The sequence below is a fragment of the Protopterus annectens genome, chromosome 4.part0, assembly GCF_019279795.1.
Source record: "Protopterus annectens isolate FY-2018-M chromosome 4.part0, PAN1.0, whole genome shotgun sequence".
NCBI classification, from domain to species: domain Eukaryota; kingdom Metazoa; phylum Chordata; order Ceratodontiformes; family Protopteridae; genus Protopterus; species Protopterus annectens.
In genome coordinates, this window is record NC_056733.1 from 610267459 (window position 1) to 610291549 (window position 24091).

Consider the following 24091-nt stretch of genomic DNA (forward strand, 5'->3'; position numbering starts at 1 on the left):
GTCAACTGTTTTGTTCTAGTTTAAAGTGATTGCTCTCTGTTATAAAGTTACCCGAGTGTAGGAATCCTGCTACACTCTGCTTCACTCCCCTACCCCCACTTTCCACCAAACTCTCACTCTAATATACCTCTTACATACACATTTCACTTGTGACTTGTTCCAAAGCCTTCCCCAAATTACCCTATACATACACTTCGGTTTCTTATTTTTTTTTACTTAACTCTAATTTTTGCCCCATTCCCAACTATCTTTCTCCTTCCCATACTGCTTTGCACTATATCCATTTATAATCACACCCTCCCTAGTAGTACCTATCTATTCCACATTGTATCCTTTTCTTTTACCAAATAAACCCTCACTTTTCTTTTTTCTTGACTACATCACTATACTCTAGCCTTTAATACTCCTCTATTCCATTCCAGAGAAGAAACGGGGACAACCCAACTCACTTCTTTTATAGAAAATATTCCTCTCCTTACCTGTCCTCTTCTATCTTTCAGAATCCATCATCACTGAAACTCCTACTGTCCTGCAAATTCTTGTTTCTTTCTTCATTGCTGCTTCCCCAATAGCTGTCATCTATAAAATACAGATTCCTGTACTTAATTATACTACTCTTCAGCTTATCTTCTAGTCTTCTAATTCTACTGTGCCATCTGTCATCCTACCATGACTCAATAAGATATTGCAATACCTCTCCAACTTTGTCCAAACCATTTCTTCCATACTGCCTCTTTACACTCTCCACACATTGCACCTTACATTTATTCCAAATATAGGACAATTAAATGGACTGCAACTCAAACCAAACCAAAATTAAGTGCACTAATTATCTCAAACACAAGTATGCATTATTCCCCAACATACTAAAATCTTTCTAGGAGGAGATATTCACCCCAATCCTGGCCCTACCTATCACAGTGAACACAAACATACTTCTGTAACCCAAAAGCAGTCAATCCCCAACCCTGGTGATCTCATTTTTGCTGCAATAAATGTTAGAAGTGTAAGAAATAAAACTGCTGAACTACATGCCTGGATCACCCTACCTAAGCCTGATGTTCTTGCTCTAACTTAAACTTGGCTTAAACCCAGCATAAAATACTCCAAAGTTATACATCATGGCTATAATGTTACCCATAATGACCGTATAAAGAGGAAATGTGGTGCTGTTGCTTTAATATTTCCAAATACCTACATTTCCCCTTACAGCAAACCACCACCAAAATTAAGTTCAGCAGAGCTTCTATTGCTTTCCTCAAAATAATTATAAACAAATATGCATTACTGTCCTTTCTGTCCCCCCTGGAAACAATACAGCTATACTGGAAGATATCCTACACTGGATATCCTTAACATTTCCACAACAAAAAACATTACTAGGGGATGTGAATGTCAGTTGGTTGGACATAAATTAACTCCCCTCTATCTAGCATGGATTTGTTGAGTTTCACACAACTAATAAAGAGCACCACACATTATAGTAAGACATCAAATTCTCTATTAGACTGGATCCTAGTATCAGACACTACCAAATACTCGACCACAGGTCAATGTCAGACTCCCTCAGTGATCCTCTCCCAATCTATATGACTAGACATCTCACAGATTCAGTTAAACAGCATATTTATAAGACATGTAACTTTTCCAAGATTAACCCAGAAATGTTCATTACTACACTACCATCTATTAACTAAAAATCCTCTCCTTAGACAATGCTGTAATTAAATTCAATACAACTTTGCTAAATATCCTAAATAGCCTTTCACCTCTTGGAAGGAAGAGACTGAAAACAAATAATGCAATCTGGCTACCCAAAAAAAAGAGTAGAATGCTAATGTAATATAGAAAAAAAGCAGGGAAAGAATAGCAAAAATATAAAACACCTCTATATCTTGAAAACTTCAGAATGCTTTGCAATCATACTAAAAAGCAAATTGAAGACAAAAACAATACTATAACAACTTGCAAAATGATACTAAACACACCCCTGAAAAATTTTGGACATCCATTAAAGAAATCTTATATCCAGGCTAACAATTCAACCCAACCCCCTCTCCTGAGAACTCACCACAAGAAACTGCAATACAGTTCAACTCTTATTTTACAGAGAGTATAGCATCTCTAACCAAAGATTCCTCAAAATCTAATCCCAACCCTGCCAAATAGCCACATATCACCACATCTACTTTCAACTTCAAACCTGTGTCCACAACCTAAATAAAACTACTCATACTTACAGTGGTGGTCTTCAGCAGATGACCTTCCAAGTGAGTACCTAAAAACAGCAGACAATAGAAGTTTCTTATCTTGTTTCAATCTTTATAAATTGGTCAATCCAGGAATCCCATGTTCCCCTCCAGAAAAAGTAACACATTATCCCTCTGCACAGAGGAGGAATTTCAACAGACGTGAATAACTTTAGACCTATAGCAATCTTATCTCTCCTCACTAAAATACTTATTCAAAAACAATTGCCAAACTATCTCCTACAGGAAGAACTCCCATCACCTACACAACATGGCTTCCATCCTTCCCATATTACTACAACTGCCCTTCTAACCTATACAGATACCGTCAATAAAGCTAGAAATAATGGCAAACTAGTCTCTTCCTTATTTCTAGACTTGTCTAAAGCCTTTGACACAGTGTTACAGCAAACTACTTCTTCAAATGTCCTCACTAGGTTTCTCGCAGCCCACCCTTCTGTGGTTCAAAAGCTACCTGTCTAGTAGGCAGTCAGTCAGTAAAATGGCACTATATGCTCTCCTTACCTCCCAATCACCACTGGTGTACCACAAGGCTCTATCCTTGGTCTCCTCCTCTATCATTTTCACCAACACTCTCTAGGATTTCACAGAACAGGCCACCCTAACAATACCCAGATGATTTCACTCATTTTCACATCTGACAAGTGGCACACCTCCAAAAAATACTTGGGAAGCTACAGCAGCCACTAAAACATGGCTTTGTAACTCACAACTCATGCTCAACCCCCAAAAAGACCAAACTACTACTTTTCTTTCTCAAATCCCTCTCTCATGAACAAACTAAATTTAAAGTCCTCTTTCTTGATAATACAACCATCAAAGTCACTTTTCACAGCAAACTATTAGGGGCGACACTGGATGATAATCTTACATTCGACCTGCATATACAAAATTGCATAAGAAAAACTCATTAAAAACTAGGGAGCCAAAACCTCTCTCATCAATGAAACAAACTATATTTTCCACTATTCATCTCCTCCCCACTCTTCTTTTATGGCACTCCAAGGCTTCACAAAAATTGAAACCTGACAATGCTATGACAAAGTTGTTAAATTTGCAGCACATACCCCTTTCAGAACCCACCACTATATAGCACTGAAAAGCCTAAATTGGTTAGAACTGCCACATCAACTAACAAGAGAAAAGTAACATCACCACTGGCACACAATAAAAAGGACATCAAAATGACTGCTCCACCTGCCAATAAAATGTAGAATAACAATCACAAAATGAAATAGGCTCCATTACTGCACAAAACAACAACACATCACTCACAATGTCTAACATTACACACAATCACACAACACAGAAACGGATCAATCTTCAAACCGGAAACTGCATGTACATCTCATAGTACAATTAAGACTAAATATTAGTACATGAAAAACTTCTTTTAAAAGGACGCTGCCAGAAGACTTTGGAGCGCATTTTACTTACTTGTACGTTTGTTTTAAGACATGAATCAATTTCTTATCCATCGACCCACCCACAACCTATTTTCCCAGTTTTGCACATGGGGTCGGGGTGTCACTTAAACAGTGACAATACCAAGGTTTACACCGCCCTTTAATAACTTAACCTAAGCACCACCATCTTCTCAAAAAATGGCTTAAACACTGCATTAAAACCTAACAAACCAGTAACTCGTAACAGGAATCACAAAATCTCCAGATACAACTTACAGATGATTGAAGACTCCAAGAACAACTCCAAACGTCATGTGGATAATTCCAAGGATGACTGACATTTTCATTTTGTAGGAATTCAGAAAACTAAGACGGTTGTTCGCCAAGTTCCAAATCTGAAAGAAGGTACAGTAGAGTCATCCTTTTTATAAGCTTCTGCACTGTCTGCGCAATGAGCATGTACAAAGTAAGTAGAAAAGTAAAATCAAACGCTATGCCCTTAGAGTAGCTGTGCAAAGTTAGATGCACTTGTGCAAATGTTTCAACTCTGTGGCCTTCTAATTGTAAGAGCCATATCAACCTGCTTTTTTTCTCTCCTGTTCTAAGTTATACACACATACAAGCAACATACTAGCTTGGTATTAGTGGTCTTGCTGCCAAGTGTTGCCTAAAACACATGTAGCTCCACATCTTATACTACACTGTATAGTCAGGATATCCAGTGACTTCAAAAACACACCAGTGAATACATACTATTGCTTACTCCATGTTCTCAGATCATCAGCAGATTTCAAAACATACTGGGGAAAGCCATACCTCTCAACATCTGAGCATTAAAAATCATAGCTCTGGCCTTTAAAAATAGTAGCAGAGGGCCCAAAAATGAGTACTTTGTTATACATTTTTTTTTGTTTTAGAATAGAAGGTCTTTGGATGCTAGACCCCACATACTGATACAGAAACTTTCTACAAGCTTATTTTAGTTACTTGACTGCGGTGGTAGTGCTGCGGTAGCGGTGTCGCCTCACAGTAAGACGCTGTCCGGTTCGATTCTCAGCTAGAGTGTCTTCTGCATGGAGACATACGTGAATGGGCGTACCTTCGTTGAAGGTTGCGCGTCAGGGCTGGCAACTCGGCATGGAAAAATCTTCTGCCAATCATTAGCAGAGTGGAGTTCCGCTGTGGCAACCCCTACTGGGAAAAGCCGAAAGAAACAACAACAGCACATATGCCTTTGAACAGGCCTATGTTTATGACGAACAGTTGTAAACCCAGGAAAAACAAGGCAAAATCTAAAGTAAAAAAAAAATCACAGCAACTGTAAGGTATGGTAATAACGTAACATACTGCTGCTACTTATTGTTCTCAGGACATCAAATGAATTCTAAATGTGTCAGGGATGACGAGAAGTATTCCAGTTTATTCTCACTGACATAGGACATGAATGCTGACATTGCACTCTTCACATATCACATTCTACCTCAGTGTTCAGTGTTCTACCATTTTCTGTATCCAACTAATAGGTTTGTACACATCACTGGCAGTGTAGAAATACATCACTGTCAGTCGCCGAAAAACAAATAAAAACTATACTTCAAATGAAATTCTGTGCATATTTTAACAAAATAAACCATACTCCTCTTAAACAACCCATGGAGTTAACTATCCAGCCAAGATCCCTTTATAGTAACAACTATGGTACCTTCTCCTTCCACCTGGATGACAAATCAACCATCAAGCCCAAAAACGGAGAAAATCAGCCTTCAACTTCAAGTGTGGTTTCTTTTACTGTAAGTGATCGCCTTCACTGTCCACAAACATTTCCCATAGTCTGACTACATACACACCCTTAAGATTTCATAAAGTTCCTAATCTGACATCATCAGCATATATCTTGGTGATACGCAGGTGCTCAATATGTCAGTTTCAGTCCTTCAAGTAAACTAAATCTGGTTATGTCAGGGACTCAACAGTATAAATTCCACTTGAACTAGGACCAGCATTATAAAACCTTTCTTCTGCAACTATCCAGCTGTGGCCTTTTGCCTAATTTGCTAGTGTCTTAGCAAAGTGTATATTAATGCGTTCCTCGTAACTCCACCCACCAGCTCTCTTCAAAGAATGAAAGCCTACATAGACAAAATGGAACCCAAATGGACCTTGTGTACTTTCCAAAATGTAAATAGGGATTGTAAGCCATTCAAGAAGGAGCATAAACAAAACTACCCAAAGCAGCATTCAATGAGAATCCTGAAAAGAAACCTACTCCACAAGCAAAACTAAGACACATACTTCACAAACTAGACTGTTTTTGAAATGCCCTTGCAGTATGTACTTTTTATATAACATGTAAAGCAGTATTAATATCCACAAGGGTGCTCAGTGTGAAGCTTCTGACATAGTTTAATATGCTTTAAACAGCCTTGCCTAAAGCTGTTCTTGCTCAAGAAGCCCAATTCAGTTTGTAATAACTGGTAAACTTGTGAAGGGAAGACCATGCAGCTATCTTGCATCTGTCATCTACAGATATATTATGAAAGGAAGCCAAAACAGAAGGCACCACCCAAGTGGAAAAACGGTCAGGTACTTTGGCAAAAGCCATCACTGTCTTATACAGCAGAAAATAATGCAGTCTGCTAACATTTCAGACAAGATCTGTCTGGACAGCTCCCTAACTTCCTTGCATTTGGCAACAAAAAAAAAAACACAGCTTTCCACAATTATTTTGGTTTGGATGGGTAAAGATTTAGTGCTCAGTGCATATGCATATGATGGGATGTGTCCCGCATATTTGTTTTCAGAAGGAAAGTATTAAGTGCACAGACTAAATGAAATGAGAAACTCTTAGAAGCATGTTCAAATATGGTAAGCTTCAACAAGAAACCAAGATCCTGCAGTGAAGTCTGGCTCCATAGCACAGGGGACATACTGCTCATTGAGACTCAGAGGCTCAATTAGTGGCCCTGGCACTGGATGGTAGGGAGTGAAAAGTGTGAAAGGGTGTAGCAAGCTCACCTGTCCCAGGAAGAGAATGGTGTCTGTACACACCAAGGGGAACACTGGTGACCAGGGACCTCACTGCTCATGCTTGAGGGAAGGCTGCTTAGCAAGAATGCCCCTTGTGAAAGTGAGGGAGCAACCTCTGTTGTCAGCCCATTGCACACACTCCCCCATATTTTGCTGAGTGAGTGCATCAGGGCTAGGGAAAATAAGCAGGAAACCTCAAACTGGCAGTTTGAATGATGGTACCTACCAGAAGACCTTCAACGTGGAACAAAAGGTCTGACTGGCTGTGGAGGAGGCTAATAATTGACAGGTAGCAAGGGCAATGAGTGAGAAAAAATAATATCTCACAGTGGGACTGGATTAAAAGGGGATATAACTGGAAATCCCACAGAGGAATGACTTCGGCAGAAGTTCCGAGTTCAAGTGTATATTTGCGACACAGTTAAGGAAGTGTAAATAAATGTTAAGACAGATGTATACACAGCACCAGATGTTTGTTCTGCTGAGGGCATGCAGTACACTCAGTTTTATCTGAGGAAAGAAAATCATGAAGGGAAATGTTAAAAAAATAAATACAACAGTGAAAACGTCTATGCAGTTTGAGCAATACCTCATGTTAGGATACCAGAATTGCTGTACTATTGTACTGTCCTCCACTGCCAAAAAGATGCCATTCAAAAACACTTTCCAAATTTTTCAAGTTCAGAGAAAGCCTTCAAGCAGAATTAAGTTGTAGGAAGCCCAGAGCAAATGTTAGATTTCCCGAGAATTTTTTTATTTTTATTTATTTATCACTTCTTCTACATGGATTCTGGCAAAAAGTTCATTTGCAAAGTTTTCTCCTTCACTGCCAGTTTGAGTGCTATAAAGGTATCTTTTTCCATTCATCTAGTTTATACCGCATCTTAAGTCCTACAATGCCTGCAATAAAAACTTCCCAGGACTTCTGACAAGATTTTTTTAAAACAAAAGTTTCCGTTCATCCCTTTCATCATTTAATAAACACAAAGAATTCAGAAAATTCACCACAAACTAAAATTTTCCCTTAAATATATATTTTCCTCAAAAGACAACATATGTGATCAGAGGTCCTACAAATAATTTGTTTTTATTACCTTTTTGACGGATGCCATGAATTAAAGAAAAATTGGTTTCTTTCTTGAAGAGATTCCCATTTCATGAAGAGTCTGCGAGTAAAATGAAGTGCTGCACTGCTTACTGCCAAGGTAGGCTAAACAAAATCATATACAACCATAAGTCCTAAACATTTTCTATCTTAATGTATGTGTGTGGTATTTATGGTTGTAAACTCCATTGGCAAATCCTGGTGGAATGTTGAAGCAAACCAGAAACTAAAAATTTAAGCCACCACAGTTTGTTCTCAGCAAGACATTCTGAAGTCCTGTATTTTTGGATGAAGGAGCTAAATAAACTTCATTTTGGATAAAGTATTACTTGCTAGTGCACAGTTTTATCTTGCTGTGGACAAACTGTGGTGGCTTGGATTTTAATACTTGTGAAGTGTTAGTCTAAAAAGTGCAAGTTCAACAGCACTATAAAATGCCTTAACCACTTTCTCTTCAGTAAACTCTTTCACTTCTCCAAACTTCGTTTTCTAATGCAACTCACACTTACAAAAAAACACTAGTGAGCATCTGAAGAGTCTTCCTCATCTCAATTTTCCTTCTGCATTTTTTCCCCAACATGTTCCGAAATGTGGATCAACTTCCTCCTTTCATTGTGAGCCACAAACTGCAAAAAAATATGGATTGGCATTGCCACTGAACTAACCACAGAGAATATTGCCTGTAGAAAGTTATACCTGCAACATTTGGACTACTTAATTCTACTAGCAAGGGTCAACGCTAACACCACTCCCTCCTTTCTGTATGCCACACCCATCCCCCTTTCTGCATGCCACAAGCTAAAAATTAAGAAGGGCATCACCAGTGCCACTGCATTTCTCAGACCACATGCCATCTGAAAAGCTTCACAGACATCTTGGCACTTTTTAATCTACTACCCAGTCTACAATACTACCCTCTCTCCCTGCAAACAGCTTTTTCATTCTTCACAGTCCAACTATTCTCTCTACTGTTATTTTGCATAATCGCATACAATCCACAACTGCTCTTGCCTGTTTTTAACACGCTGCTTTTTTGTAGCTAGTAAAAACAGTTATGTACTTACCATAATGATTGATCTGTGTTGTCTGCTTCTGTCCTTCCTCAAAGGATGGGTCTTCAGATCCAACTTTGGCTGCTCTAGACTTTTGTATCCACAGCCCAGGCTCCTCCACTTACCAATGCTCCCCTGTTATCCCCAACTCAGATTGAGTTTGCCCACAACCCCTAGACAGATGAAGGAATATACGGAAACATATGAAAAACCTTGAAAACACAAAGGAACTGTGGGAAAAGGCTTCTGCTCTGGCGTTAAGAGAGCAGAGCACATTCAGGGTGCATACTGCAATGTCCTGTCAGAAGCTAAAGAAAATATCTTCCATAAAATGGAAGGGGGAAGGAGGGTGAGAAGTTGAGGAAGGACAGAAGCAGACAACACAGATAGTACAGTTGTGTAAAATCATACCATAACAGTAGATGCCCTTCTTGTCACTGTTGCATTCTTCCCCTTAGGAATCTCCTGCCAAGGATAGCCAAATGTCCAGCCAGTACACCAAAGCCTTTAGATCTTGTGTGTGCTTTACATCACACGTATGCTCCCCATTCAAGATACAGTGCCATAAAGGTGATGTACGAACGCAGTTGCCCATAACTAAATTGCCCCAGAAGAAAACAAGTCTCCATAGGACACAGGATGCTATGCTCACGTGAGAAGGAGAAAATGCAGATGGAAAAGGCAGACCCTCAGCCAGGAGGGAAAACAAACAAAACCCAATAGAAAAAAACAGGGGGAGGAGGGAGAGGGCAAATACTGCAACAGTAAAGAGAAAGGCATCTACTGTTATGGTAAGATTTTACACAACTGTACTATGTTCTTCTGTATCACTGTTGTAGTATTCTTAACCTTAAGGAGAGGACAAAAGCTCAAGAAAAGAATTGGGAGGTAGAAGGTTGGGAAGAGCTTTCACTGAAGCCATGCAGAATGGCTGTAGCTAAACCTCCTCTGGCCCTAAACACTTTATCCAATTGCTAATGCTTAATAAAGGTATGCACTGAAGCCCAAGTAGTAGCTTCAAGGATGGAAGTGGTGTCCGATACCTTGAAGAAAGCAGCAGAAGAGGCAAAAGCCCTAGTGGAGTGAACTCTGACTGAAGTAGACAGACTGGCCATGCAAAGAACAAAAAGAAATGGCCTTACAAATCCAGGAGGAGATGGTTTGGTCAGAAACAGCCAAACCCAACTTCCTGGGATGAAATGAAACAAAAAAGCTGGTCAGACTTATGAACGGTCATAGTTTTATCCAAATACCGGAGCTGCCTATGCAAATCCAAGGTATGAAGGACCGTCTCACTAGCAGACTGAGGAGAAGGAACAAAAAAAAAAAGAAAAAAGAAAGGGAGTTCTACTGCCTGATTCAAAGACAACTCATTAACAACCTTGAGCATAAAAGAAGGAACATTACAAAAGGACACCCTGCCCCTTTGAAAAACTAAAAAAAAGGGATGGCTATAAGAGCCTGAAGCTCAGAAATCCTCCTAGCAGAAGTAAGAGCAAGCAATATGACAGTCTTCCAGGTGTACCAGACCTAGAAGAATGCACCTGGGAGAAGTGATAAAAAAAAATCTCAGGAAATCCTAATTAATATTCGCTCTGGGCTACCTACAGCTTAATTCTTCCCTAAGACTTTTTTCTGAACTTGGCACCATTTTGGCAGTGCAGGACAGTAGAAAAGTACAGTACCTGTGGTATCCTACCTTGGGATATTGCTTAAACTGCATCCTGTGTGAGGATGTCCTGCCTTAAGTGGCCTGATGAGGCTGGCTGTGAAAAGCAAACCTAGTAGGAGAGATCACGTCAGTCGCCCTGCTAGACCGAGGTCCAGGGAAGTAAATACTGTGGGAAGAAATAGCCAGGGAATTGTTATGGCTAGGCTTGTATAGGCCCTAGGGCCGATAGCCTAGTACCAACCTATGAATGTATGATCCTATGTAATCTAGAGACAGGGGCACAAAAAAAGGTTTAAGATCCTGCACCTTTACCTTTTTCCTAAATAGACAAACATAAAAGCAGCAGCAGTCCCACAGAGGCTTTTATTATCCAAAGGAGCATCCAGCAACTTGACCTTAACGTCTTCAGGTAATGCCCTAAGATGAAGCCAAGAATAATACACTGTTGCAGACAAGCTGAACCTGCAGGCTCAAAAGCAGCCTGTGTCAATTTTTCTAAAACAAAATAAAAGGTTCCAAGGTGGGGGAGGAGCAGGAATGGGCTTTGTTGGAGGCCTAATATGTACGACACCTTTAAGAAACTCCAACAGACAGGAACCAAAGTAAGACAAACTAGCGAAAAACAAAAAGACAGCTTGGAAACACCAAAGCAAATTCTGTTTAATTCTCTTTCAGTTTAATGAAGCGCTTTTCGCCTTGCACATGTGGCAAGACTTCAGTCTGATGAAGTCTTGCCACATGTGCAAGGCGAAAAGCGCTTCATTAAACTGAAAGAGAATTAAACAGAGAGAATTTGCTTTGGTGTTTCCAAGCTGTCTTTTTGTTTTTCACCTTTAAGAAACTGTTTGACTTCAAAGTGAGAAGTCAAAGGAGAAAGCAAGGGCAGACAGGCAAACAGGCAGAAAGAGATGACAGATGGGCCTTTACAAAAGAACAGACCAAGCCAGACTGGAGCAACTTGTACAAATAGGAAAGACCAAGAGGGACCCCTACTGAAAAAGGATCCTTGGTTATGAGCATGGCACCAGACAGGAAATCTCTTCTATTTGGACAAATACAACTTTCTGACTGCAGGTTTTCTTGCCTCCTGCACAATCCTGAACATGTCCTCAGAAGACAGGTGCCTAAAAGGGATCAAAACCCTATCACCCACACTGTCAGTTGAGGAACTGACAAGTGTGAATTGATGAGTGACCCCTTGTCCTGTGTGAGGTGGTTCAACCGGTGAGGTAACATGTAGAGACTGCCCCTGGCCAGATCCATTAAGAGAGGGAATCAGTGCCACCTTGGCCAAAATAGAGTTACTAGCAAGATTTATAAGGAGTCCAGCTTAATCTTCTTCAGGACTCTTGGAAGCAAGGGAAGAAATACAGAAACATCCCCTTCCAAGGAAAAGAGAGGTTGTCCATCTTCCATGAAGATGGCATGGCACTGTAGAACAGAAAAAAATGGAGCTGCCTGTTCAGAGGGGAGGCAAAAAGATCTACCCGAGGAACAGCCAACCAATAATCTATGACCAGAAACACTTTTCTGTGAAGCATCCATTCCTGAGCCTATGTTTTGGACCTGCTTAAACAGTCTATCACTTGATTGTGCTCTGAAGTAATATACACTGCCTGAAGAGTTAACTGATCAGAGAGCCAGATGCCAGGCCTGAAGAGCCATCCTGCAGAGAAGGCAAGATTTTGTGCCCCCCTGCTTGTTGACATATCACATCACAGTGGTGTTGTCTGTGTAGACCTTCAGAGGGCCTGGAGAGAGCATGGGGTGAAAAGCCTGAAGAGGCAGAATCAGAGCTCTTATCTGTTTAATGATGATATGGTCAGACTTCTGATGGGAGGAGGGAAAAAGACACTGAACTTTCAGGTGACTACTGAAAGCCCCCTAACCTCATGTCTGAAGCATCGGTGAACAGATCCTGAAAAGTAGGCTGAAAGAGCAGGTCTGGGTTGAGGGTAAGTTGCTTAATCTGCCACTTGAATTCCTGCTTTAGGCAAGGAATGAGAGACATACTGAAATCCAGTGGGGGACAGTGCTGAAAACAAACTTAAGGAACCACTGAAGCATCCGCATGTGCAGTCTGGTAACAGGAAGCATTGAAGAGGCCATGAATCCCACAGGTCAAAGAAATTATCTGGTTAGAACAGCAGGCAGAGGAAGAAGAGACTGAAAAGAAAGCTGTAAAAGACAGAACATTTTGGGGTGGAAGAAAGGCCAGCAGTGGCACTGTATGAATCATGCAACCCAGATATACAAGATCCTGAGAGGGAGTCAGGACAGACTTTTCAAAGTTGATTGTGAACACCAGATTTTGGAGGAGAAATATGAACTCCAGATCCTGTAACAGACAGCTGGGAGAAAATGCCTGAAGCAACAGGTCATCTAGAAAAGGAAAAATGTGAATGTTAGAGCCTGCAAAAAGGCAATCACAGGAGATGTGCATTTTGTGAGTATTCTTGGGGCAGTAGAGAAGCCAAAGGGCAAAGCAGAGAACTGAAAATGAGAGGAAGAAATAGAGAAACTTCTTGAAAAGAGGGTGAATAGGAACATAAAGCTGAGTATCCTTCAGATCCAAGTACACCAGAAAAGCCTGGGGTAGTACAAGAAGAAAACGGGTTTAAAAGGAAGCATCCAAAAAGAAAGAACCTTGAAAAAGGTGTTGAGCAAGGAGAGATTCAGAATAAGTCTTCAAGTGCCCTCCTTTCAAGGGACCAGGAACATTCAGGAGTAAAATCCCTTTCCTACTTATAAAGGAGGTACAGGATAAATAGTCCCCTGGTCCAACAAGGACCTTTGAAAAATGAGGAAGTTGTTCCAGAAAAGGTTGGGGAATCCCTGAAAAAGGAGGGAGAGACTTCTACACCAGGAAGTAACCCTGACAGACGATAGCTAGAACCCAATAAGCAGAGGTGATGAGATGTCAGTTTGGAAGGCAGAGGGAGAGCTAAAGGGACAAGGGAATCTGGCCAAGGGGTAGGGGGTGCAAGATGTCACAGAAGCAGGCTTGCCAGATAAAGCTTCCTGCCTTTAGTGGCCTGACAAGGCTGCCTACAAACAAAAGCAGACATAGTAGGATAGTTCCTCTGGAACTTAGGGAAAGGGGGCACAAAAATATGTTTAAGATCCTGCAAAACTCTACCGTTTTCCTGAAGAGACAAACTTAACAGCAGCAGTCCCAAATAGATTTTTATTATCCAAAGGACCATCCAGCAACTTGGCCTTAATGTCTTCAGATAATGACTGTAGAAGATAAGAATAATGCCTCACAACAGATGCAAAGGCAGCAGCTCTGGAAGAGGCATCAATAGCATCATAGCTACACTTGATCAAGTGACGAGCCTTCTGAGAGTTAGAACCCAAAATCGATACAGCAAGTATTTTGTTTCAGAATCTGCAAGGTCAGAAATAACTTGACAAGCCTGTGCAATCAAGGCCAAAATCTATCTTATCATGTGGCTCTGGTAACTGATGGCCTGAAAGGCCAAAGTAGAAGCAGTATAAGCCATCTTTCCAATCCTCTCCATTGCCCTACTATCCTTACCTGAATGCAGAAGCTTGGAAGAAGGCAAAAGTTTAGAAGGCATGTCAGAGGAGACTAATACCACAGCAGGGTCAGAAGAAGGACACAAAGTACTAACAATTCTCCCGAACCTTATAAAACCTGTCAGGTTTCATTGGATCAGTAGGCTGAGAATCAGGAGACTTAGAAGCAGCTATAAAAGGTATCCAACAAAGCAGCCAACACAGGAGGTACTGCAGAAAGTTAGGAGTGTCCACTTGAAGCAGCTCATTGTACCTTTTCAGATATCAAACACTTGGAATACTTTAAGTGGGATTCTTCTCATCATTCTAGCTATAGGGTCTCCAACAGACAATTCCTCAAAAGGAGACTTAGGACTAACAGACTTCATCAGATCCACAAGCCAAAGGTGAAAGCATCTGGAAGAGTAAGACGAGACAGCATCATCAGACTGAATCCTAATCTGGAAGAATCAGGTTCCCTAGTCTGTTTGGAAGGAGTTAAACTCAACAGGGAGTAAGCACAAAAATCCCTTGGGGAGGCCTTCAGGGCCATTAAAGCATTAAACAGGATCCTTAGGGTGTACAGAAGTATGCATAGTCTTTTTCTTTTTCTTGATAGAGACGTCAGACCCTTGATGAGGGTTCAAAGAGTACCCGGAACCTCTTCCCTGAACACTGTCTATAGAAACCCTCGATAGCCCTCTGAGATAATAAACTGCAGCTCCCCCCTCAACATCCAGAGCAGAAGCCCGCAAACCCTCAGAGGACATGAAAAAAGAAAGATCCATGTTGGCCTACATGAGGATTGCGGCAAAGGAATCAGACGTAGACACTGGAGGGCCTACAAAGTAATCACCCGCTTCTAGAGAAATGTCCAGTAGATGCTGGACAGCCAAAGAATCTGGCAGAGACTTTAGTCTCTTAATAGTACCTCAGGGTTAGAAGATTCCACCATGCTATTCTGGGCTAACAGTTTAACCCTCTGGTTCTAGAGACAGATAACCAGGGAAGACAGCAACCTTCTAAGAATCTTAGGCACAAATGCTTTACAAATGCTACAGGATGTATGCTCATGGGAAGGACCCAGACAAAAAAAAAAAAACACTTCATGATGATCTTTATGGGGACTCTGCCTCCCACACTGACATTTTACCTTCTTGGATGACATGAACTCTATGCAACCAAGAGAGACTCTTTTTGAAACTCCTTGGTCCATCTTAGCATTAGAAAAGGAGACAAACAGCTTATATGTCTTTCTGAAGGCTTTGGCAAGATGGAGGTTGAAACAAGAGGGGATGATGCGCATCCAGCAAGTGAAGCATAGATTCTCCTTTAGTGGAAACATTTGGAAAGAAAACTGGCAGGTTAATGCGTTAGTTCAGAGAGATTCTCAGTAGCTACCTTAGGGATAAAAGATGTATTTGTTCACAGGGATACCCTAGCCTTGTGGAAAATAGGAGGAGGCTTGCAGGACAATTTTGCAGTAATGATACTCTCCAAGCTGAAGTTATTGCAACCAGAAAAAGTGTTTTACAAGTTAAGAATTTGATGCCCCCTTGGCAGCTGGTTAAAAGGGAGGCATGAGGAAAATGGTCACCAGTCAGGAAAGCTTTAGATAATCCAAGAAAAGCTAAGGTCAAATAATTTTCTCCAACATGAAAATCTGAGATAGCCAATAACTGGATCTTAATCATATAACTGGCCCGTTATGAAAACACAGACACTACAAAGTATAGGACAGTTGAGAGAGGGGAAAAGAAAGGAGTGCATCTCCTTTGGGAGGCCCAAATAGAAAATATTTTCCACTTACTCTTGAAAATTTTTCTGGTAGATGGCCTTTGGGAAGTAATAATATGGACTACAGGAAAAAAAGCCTGAACTGACTATCCATCACAGGATGTGGAGAAGCCAAGTGGATAACTTGAGAGCCTGTATTTCTGGGTGAGATATTCTGGAAAGTTGAGAGAGAAGGTCAGGATTGGGATCCAGCACCCAAAGAGGGTGTATCAAATGAGGCCAGAGAAATGGAAACCATACCTTTTTTGGGATTAGAGGAGTAACAGGAAGATGACCAGCAAGACAAACATGTGTCAGTATATACTTTATCGAAAACCCTCCATGGGGGGGGGGGGGGGCAAGACAAAAAAACCTGCTGCACTTGGCACCGAGATGAAAATCAGAGAGACTGCAGCATGATCAGCCCCACTGATGGAAAATCTACTCCAGCACTGTTGGACAGATACCACACGTGAGGTAGGCGGATTGACCTGCTCAACCTCTTTGTCAGAATATTGGATTTTGGAATCAGCATAATCAGAAAATGATCTAAAGACATCGCCCACTGCCATCGCTTTTCAACATAACGGGCAAGAACATGTCCCCCCTTGTCTGTTCATGTACCAGATTGATACATCTGTCTAGATCAAAATCACCCCTAGAGGTAGGACTTCCTGGAAGGCCTGCAACACTAGGAATGCCCTCATCCCTAGAGCATTGACGTAAAGACTGGCCTCAGAAAGAGGACCACGAGCCTTTGGCCATCTTTTCCATGCAATGCCTCCCACCCTAGCTGGGAAGCATGCATGGTCACTGTGGCTTTGGGAGGAGGAAATACAAATGGACTTGAGATACATTGGAGATTGAATCTACCACTGTGTATGCATCTTGGAAAGGTTTGTCAAATGAATCCAGAAACTCATGGGTTGGAACCTGGTGGGCTACTGTACTGCAAGTGTTCACTGTAGAACTCATGTAACATCTGGCTAGAGGAACATTGGTGATGGAGGCCACCAACAATCCCAGTAGCTGGAGAATCAATCTGGCTGGAGGCATCCAACAGGAGTGAACGTTTAGTACTTGATTTTGCAGGGTGGACAATTATTCTCTGGCAGTTTTGCTATTGGGTTTGTGGCATCTAGATGGGCACCTATGAATTCCAATGTCCATCTTGGAAGAAAGTGACACTTGTCCAGATTTACTCACATACCCAAATGTGAGCAAAGATGGAGCAGGTAATCCCAAATCCAAATGAGACAAGAAGCTGTAGGAGCAGTAATGAGTCAGTCATCTAGGTAAAAGAACACTTGGAATCCTTGCAGTCTGAGGTGAGGTGCGACAACTATCATATACTTAATGAACACCTGGGGGCTGTGGTGAGGCCAAAGCGCAGGGCTCTGAAATGAAAGTAACTGACTGAGAAACCTTATGGATTTTTCTGTCCATCACAATGTGGTAGTACACATCTTGAAGGTCTATCAGACACCTCCAGTCTTTCTTCCTCAACAGAGGGAGGATGAACTGAACTGTGACCATCCAGAACTTCTGGAGTTTGACATACTGATTGCGATGGCAGAGGTCTCCGGACTCTGGTCTCTTTTGGCACCAAAAAGAATCTTGAGCAAGTTCTGGACCCTTGTTGGTATGGTGGGATCTCCTGGATAACTTCCTTGTCCAGCAGCTTTCTTATCCTATACCGTTTTTTTTTTTTGGAAGTTTCTTCGGAGGTGGAGAAAGGTTAAGAAAGGGGATGGAATAGCTTCTGGTTATAATTCTCCACAACCATAAATCTTTGGTGATGTATGCCCAAGCTTCAGGGTGCAGAAATGAGTGTCCCCCAATTGCCTCCAGTGTAAGGCAGTAGGGCAACTTCTAGTACAGCCAATAAGACCTTCTGTAGAACTGACCCATGAAGCCTTGGTTTTACGGATCTCCTCTGCCATGGAGATGATGTCAACCATTAGCATTCCCCCTTCTGCCACTGGATGGGGGTCTATCACCTGGATTATCCGGAGAGAACCCTTGCAACTTCTGGAAATACAGTTCTTGGAACTATGAGGTGTAGAAAACTGTACCCTTACAGCAGAAATGGTTTTCCAGTTTTGTTCACTCCTAATGTTTGTGTCTTTCACTTTTGTCATGAAAAGGGTGCAACCATCAAAAAGGGGCATTCACAAAGGATGATTTTGAAAGGCTCTGCAAAGTTACACAAGTGCATCCAAATATGGCTTTTTGACAGCTCTTTAGTGACATTTCTCTGAAATGTTGTCATATGTGCCATATAATTCAATGCTTTCAAAGCAAAGACAGTGGAAATGTAAACTTGCTTCCAAAACCTGCCCAAAGCTTTGGACTCCCTGTTAGGGAGATGTAAAGAGGGGCCCTTTTTGGCCACCTTCTTTTGTGTGGCTGCCACTTCAAAAATGGAATCCACTGCCAGGCCTTTACTCCAATAGGAGTGATCTTTTGGTGCAAAAGAAATGTATCTGGTTTATCTGGAATGTGTTCAGCTACATCTCTCCTTCCAAGAAATACATTCTTTGTAGCACATTTTGGGAATGCATAGAGTTGCTTCCACATAAAAATGATTTGAAAATTATACTTATACTTGGAAAAGGAATTTGACCTCGGTATAACTAAGTTTGCGCTGAACTGGTGAAAAATAGCATGTACTAAAGATGTGAAAGCATTGCACTAACATAAGGGCTAACAGTGACTAAGAAAACTATATTTACAAAATGGAAAAACACAAATGCAAATCATCAGTAAAAGATGTGAAAAGGGTAATTATAGAGGTTAAAAATACAGAAATGAGAAGTATAAGAAACCAGAAATAGAACTCCGTAATAAAAAAAAAAAAAAAAAAAAAGGCGGCATGAGACTCTGGAATGAAAACTGAGCTTGAAGAGGACACTGACATGGAACAAACTAGGATGTTTAGCAATTTAATAAAGCAAACTGCAATACAAGGTGATAAGTCGCTAGTGCAGTTGTCAAGATTTGTAATATAACTAAAATAAAACATGGTCATCATTTCATTCCTGATCTCAAATTATATTGCAGTTTTTAACCATTTTTGTTTTTTTAAGGAGCAATGTTAAATCAAACTGGACACTAAAATGGGAAAGAATAGTTGACAGTGATATTTGGATTTACATAAGTTGGCATAAGGTGTGTATGTACAGGATCCTAGCTTATCACTACTGTATAAACATATACTTCTAGAATGGTTGTACTTGCAATCAGTGCCAAAACACGTGCCATGCATGGGGACTACAAAGTCTGTAAAAATGAAAATGTGGTAATTCATACAGTATTTATACTGTGACAAAAATAAAGAACAGTAAACCAGAAACTTGAGATTACTTCCATGACTGACAAACAAATGGAATATGCATATATTTACTTACTTCTACATTTTAAGCAGTTTTATTATAAAGCCCTGACTCTCATATCCCTGGCAAATCCCCAGCTAATTAATCAAACTGATGACTAGTTAAAAGATTAGCACACTTAGGGAAGCAAAAAAAAAATGTAAATATTTTCTAGAAATGTAAAACTGGTCAGGTGCCACCTGATCAACTATAAATTGGTGAAGGTCAGTCTATTAATATGTACAGACTCTGTATATTACATACAACTTTGCTCTCTGTGGGTCACCTATAACACTGATACATCCACATCCATACTCATCCATATTTGCCATACTAACTAGGCTATGACAACACAAACATTATTTTGTTCTTAAATAACTGCTTCCTAGAAAGAAAGGCTGAATTCAGGTGTACACTCAATTGATCCAATAATGTTGACCTGTATCTCGATGGTAGCAACCCCAGGATAGCTGCCACAATGCACAGATTTATAAAGGTGTACACCTTTATCTAAACAGCCAAGAAAACTGTTAACAGATGCTTAAATGTGGCAATTAATAGTTATTACAGTCTAACATTACTTTGCAACATGCAATTTACTTTCATTATCAGTATTTTTCACTTGCTGGCACAAAAAAGGAGTATAGTGGATCAATTAATTTAACTGTTTAACAAAAGAAAATGTATAAATATTAACAGAATATGACATCAGGTCATACTTGAGATGACTTGCAATACTATCAATAATTTTATAACCAACAAGCTTTATAATAAAAGGAAAAGAATTCTGACCAAAAGTAAGAAAAGTAATTCCCAGTACGCAACAGCTGTTGTCACTGTAATACACAAACTCAGGAGCTTAATAAAATCTATGAAAGCCAAGTTTATAGCTAAAATAGCTACCAAAGACAAAGACAATCACAAGGCATTTTTTTAGTTATGTTCTTAATCTCAAAAGCACAATGCATCAATGTGCTGAGCTGATGTCGATACTGAAGATATAACCAACTTATTCGCCAATATTTCTGCTCTAACTTTACCACTCTCTCCCTTCAGTTTGTTGAAGACATACCTGTAACTGGCTCATCTCTAGCTATCACGCAAGAACAAGTCTTAAAAGTGCTATCAAAAGCTATAAATATTGCATCAAAGGGTCCTGACAATATATCTGGATGTAGTTTAAATATCATGAAGCACAATTTAGCCACACACCTAACACTGTTCAATCTCTGCTTCCATACAGGTTTTGTACCAAGTGAATGGAAAACAGCTAGACAGTCAGGAAAGACCTTCCAGAGACCCAAGCAATTACAGAGTCATAAGTCTGACCAGCCTCATATGCAAAGCCATGGAAAGACTTATGGAATTAATAAATCAGGACACAAGGAACTGCTAAATGCTAGACCCATCTCAGTTTGGATTTGTCAAGGGCAGGTCAAGCTTACACAATCTGGTGGAATTTTTGAAAATGTCACCAAAGCAATGGAGGAAGGCAAAATAGTACACACTGCATACCTCGACCTGGCCAGATGTTTTGACAATTCTCCACTCAGGCATAGTAGATAAACTAAATAAAATAGGAATACATCTCTAAGTTATCCACTGGATTGCCAAATGGCTCTCAGATAAGAAAGCAGATAATCCAAACATAGGAAGTTAACCTCCATCAAGAGGCCAGTCACCAGTAGAGTCCCCCAGGGGTCTGTGCTGGGACAGCTCTTGAATGGCATCTACTCTTCTGAAGTAAAAGCCAATACAAAATGGCTCTAAGTTTACAAATGGCTGCATGCTAAGAGCAGTCACTGACTCATCAGATGTCATCCTGCAGGAAGGTTCATCTCAAATAACTAGGGATATAAACCTCTTCTGAAACATCAAAAGAATGGTTTGGAAGGACAAGTTTATTTCGCAGAGGATACCGCTGCTATGGAACAGACTCCCCCATCCAAATAAAACAAAGTTCAATTCTGTCCATTTTCAAACACAGCTTAGATCTAGGGATGGAAATCAGAATGTTAACCCCAGGGCTGTCCCATGTACCACTAATGGAAAAATACTTTATCCCAAATATGGGTCCCCTCAAATTACGTATGGTATGAGCTAGTTATTCACATTATGATTAATATACAAGTGTAGACTATGGGATGTGTAAGGCCAATTTATAACTAAAACGGGTAAGTTATTTTGAGCACATATAGGAAAATTGGCTAGCCTTAAAATGGCCTACAAGGGCAGCTAGCCTAGTACTTACTTACATATGAGCCTATAAGACAGCATCAGTTATAGTCTGTTCACCTCAGCTACTGGTTTCACAGCACTGACAATATAGGAGCAAATAAACTTCAGTAATACATAAAAATAACAGATACGTAAAACATTCATGTCTCAATCAAGGGTCCAGACATTCACAACTTCGTGCAACCATATAGCAATTTTAAACCAAAATAAACTGTAAACAAAATACAAATTCAGGAAGGTTACAGTTTTTATATCACTTACCGGGTCTATGCCAAAAGGATAAGGCCCCAAGAAGACACCATTAGCAACTGGATCCAAAGAGAGGTAGTGATGACCAGTAATATCACCTTTCCTTAAAAAAATGCAAACTGTTTAGAAAAATTAACATTCATATCTTTAAAATTCTTTAAAACAATTTTCAGCTAGACAACGAAACAGATCAAATTTTATAATGATTAATTACGGTTGAATCTGGAATTGATATAGCACTACTCAAGTACTCTGTGCTTCTCACATAAAAAAGGTCCGTATTTCAACCCATTTTAAGCAAAGCCTGCTTATCTTAAGTATGGGACTGAGTTCAGAAGCTACAGTTATATAAACCTGCAGCACGAGGGTGAAATGCTGCAAAAGACAAATTATTATTTTTGGAGCTAGGAAGCAGCATATTACATATAGTTACAATAGCTAGCATGAGGCTGGTATCCTGTGAAAAGAAGGTATTAAGATCAGTACTAATATATAAATAAGTGATATACCTTGCAAAGGTAATATCTTCATACATAAAATGAACTGCAATATACAATGGAACAGTAATACAACTTCCTAATGATCATGTGTTTACAGCAAACAGGGTGATACCCAATCTGGTGTTAAAGGAAATATTACTTTATTGTAAATTATGTGTTATGGAATTACATGCATAAATAATCCTGACGGCAACCTGATTTGTGCCTTTTGATCAGAATGGTGAAGAAATCTTGATGTTTAATGCACCATAAACCTACAACTTTGGCATACTATACAGTTCTATTTTTGTATGAGTTTGTAATAACTTCTGCTGACTTACTTCTGTAATACCCTGTATTCACTTTGATTGTGTTTCGTAAACAGTATAGTGAAACTGTAATAACTTCTGTTGACTTATTTCTGTATCGCCTGTATTAATTTTGACGTGATTGTTACTTGTATTGTTTCTGTATGTATGTACATGGAACTTTTCTCCCCGGGTCACCATTAAAAAAGGGCTCATACTGGCCCAATGGACTTTCCCAGTTAACAAACTGCAAATAAATAAAATCAATTCAAAAGCACTGCAACTAGAATGCATTCAAAAACACTGCAACCAGAATGCACTGCACTATTCTAAAATTAATAAACTCACTAAACTGCTTGTCTTAAGCACTGCCGCTTTAAGTTCAAATGTTTCTAAAAATGAAATGAATGGTGAAAACATCAGAATTTATAGGAATTTTCTCCAAACAAAGTAGTTCACAGAAACACTTGACCTAAAAGGGAATAAGCACACTAACAGGCAAACTCAGTATGACCTTACTACGTTTTGGCAATTCAGATACCAAGTCACAGCTTAAAAGAATAATTTCATTGGTTGCTACCATTTGTTCTCTCAGCCTTTCTGTGCAAGCAGTCTGTACTCTGCATATAATTTCTAAAATCTGCCAACTTGCTTGCATTCCCAAAAAGAATGATTCTGACTACTTTTTTACTCCTCGTGTCGCCATAAAAAGAAGTTATGTCCTTACCATAACGTTCCATGTGGAGTGTTCATCTCGCCTTTGTTCTTACAATGGGTGTTGGAGCCGATCCTCGGCTCCGAGTCGGCCGCTTAGCAAAGCTCTGCATCTAGGAGAAGCTCGAGACCAACCTACCTCCCACAATTCCCTCTGCCTCTACCTCAGATCTAGTTTGCAAAACAAGACCAGATCCAGCAATAACAAAGGTAATCGAGCATAAAAAGGGATACAGAAGTATACATAAGGAGCAGTAACTAGCTCAAGCCAGTAGGAACAACAGAGAGATCACTAGTGGGAGACAAACAGACCAGACTTCTAAATCCTTACGTTCTTCCAGACCTGAGGGTGGGAGGGTGGGGTTGTAAGAACAAAGGCGAGATGAACACTCCACATGGAACGTTATGGTAAGGACATAACTTCTTTATGTGAGAGTGTTCAATCTCGCCATTTGTTCTTACAATGGGTAGCGTCCCTAGCTCCGTTACCCTGAGTGACTCACGGAAGAACGTTCCTGAGCACAGTGGAACCAAAAGATGCTCTATCCCTGGAAGTCCTATCAATTTTATAATGAGTGATGAATGTATGCGGTTTAGACCAAGTGGCGGCTGCACAAATAGTGTCCAATGGCAGATGAGCCGCATGAGCCAGAGATGTGGAAACTGACCTAGTAGAATGTCCCTTTGGTTTGGTGGGCAAAATCTGGTTTGAAGCAGAATACACAAAGGTTATACAATCAGTTAGCCATTTGGAAAGTGTGCACTTCGTCACTGCCATGCCCTTTTTGTTGTCCGCAAAAGCTATAAAGAGTTGGTCCGCTTTCCTATGGTCCTTAGTTCTATCCAGGTAGAATCTGAGTTGTCTATGAACATCCAATTTGTGTAACATATATTCCAGC

At 40.2% G+C, this 24091-nt stretch overlaps 1 protein-coding gene across 1 annotated transcript in view; it reads right to left on the reverse strand.

The window, feature by feature from the left end:
• The window catches only part of ATP6V0A2 (ATPase H+ transporting V0 subunit a2), an 834711-nt gene that overhangs the window by 318825 nt on the left and 491795 nt on the right, over positions 1-24091 (reverse strand). The window contains exons 13-14 of the mRNA XM_044068544.1: positions 21704-21794; positions 3953-4071 (exon numbers count right to left, since the gene is read on the reverse strand). Coding sequence (XP_043924479.1) covers positions 3953-4071; positions 21704-21794 — 210 coding nt within the window. The remainder of the gene's footprint in view (positions 1-3952; positions 4072-21703; positions 21795-24091) is intronic.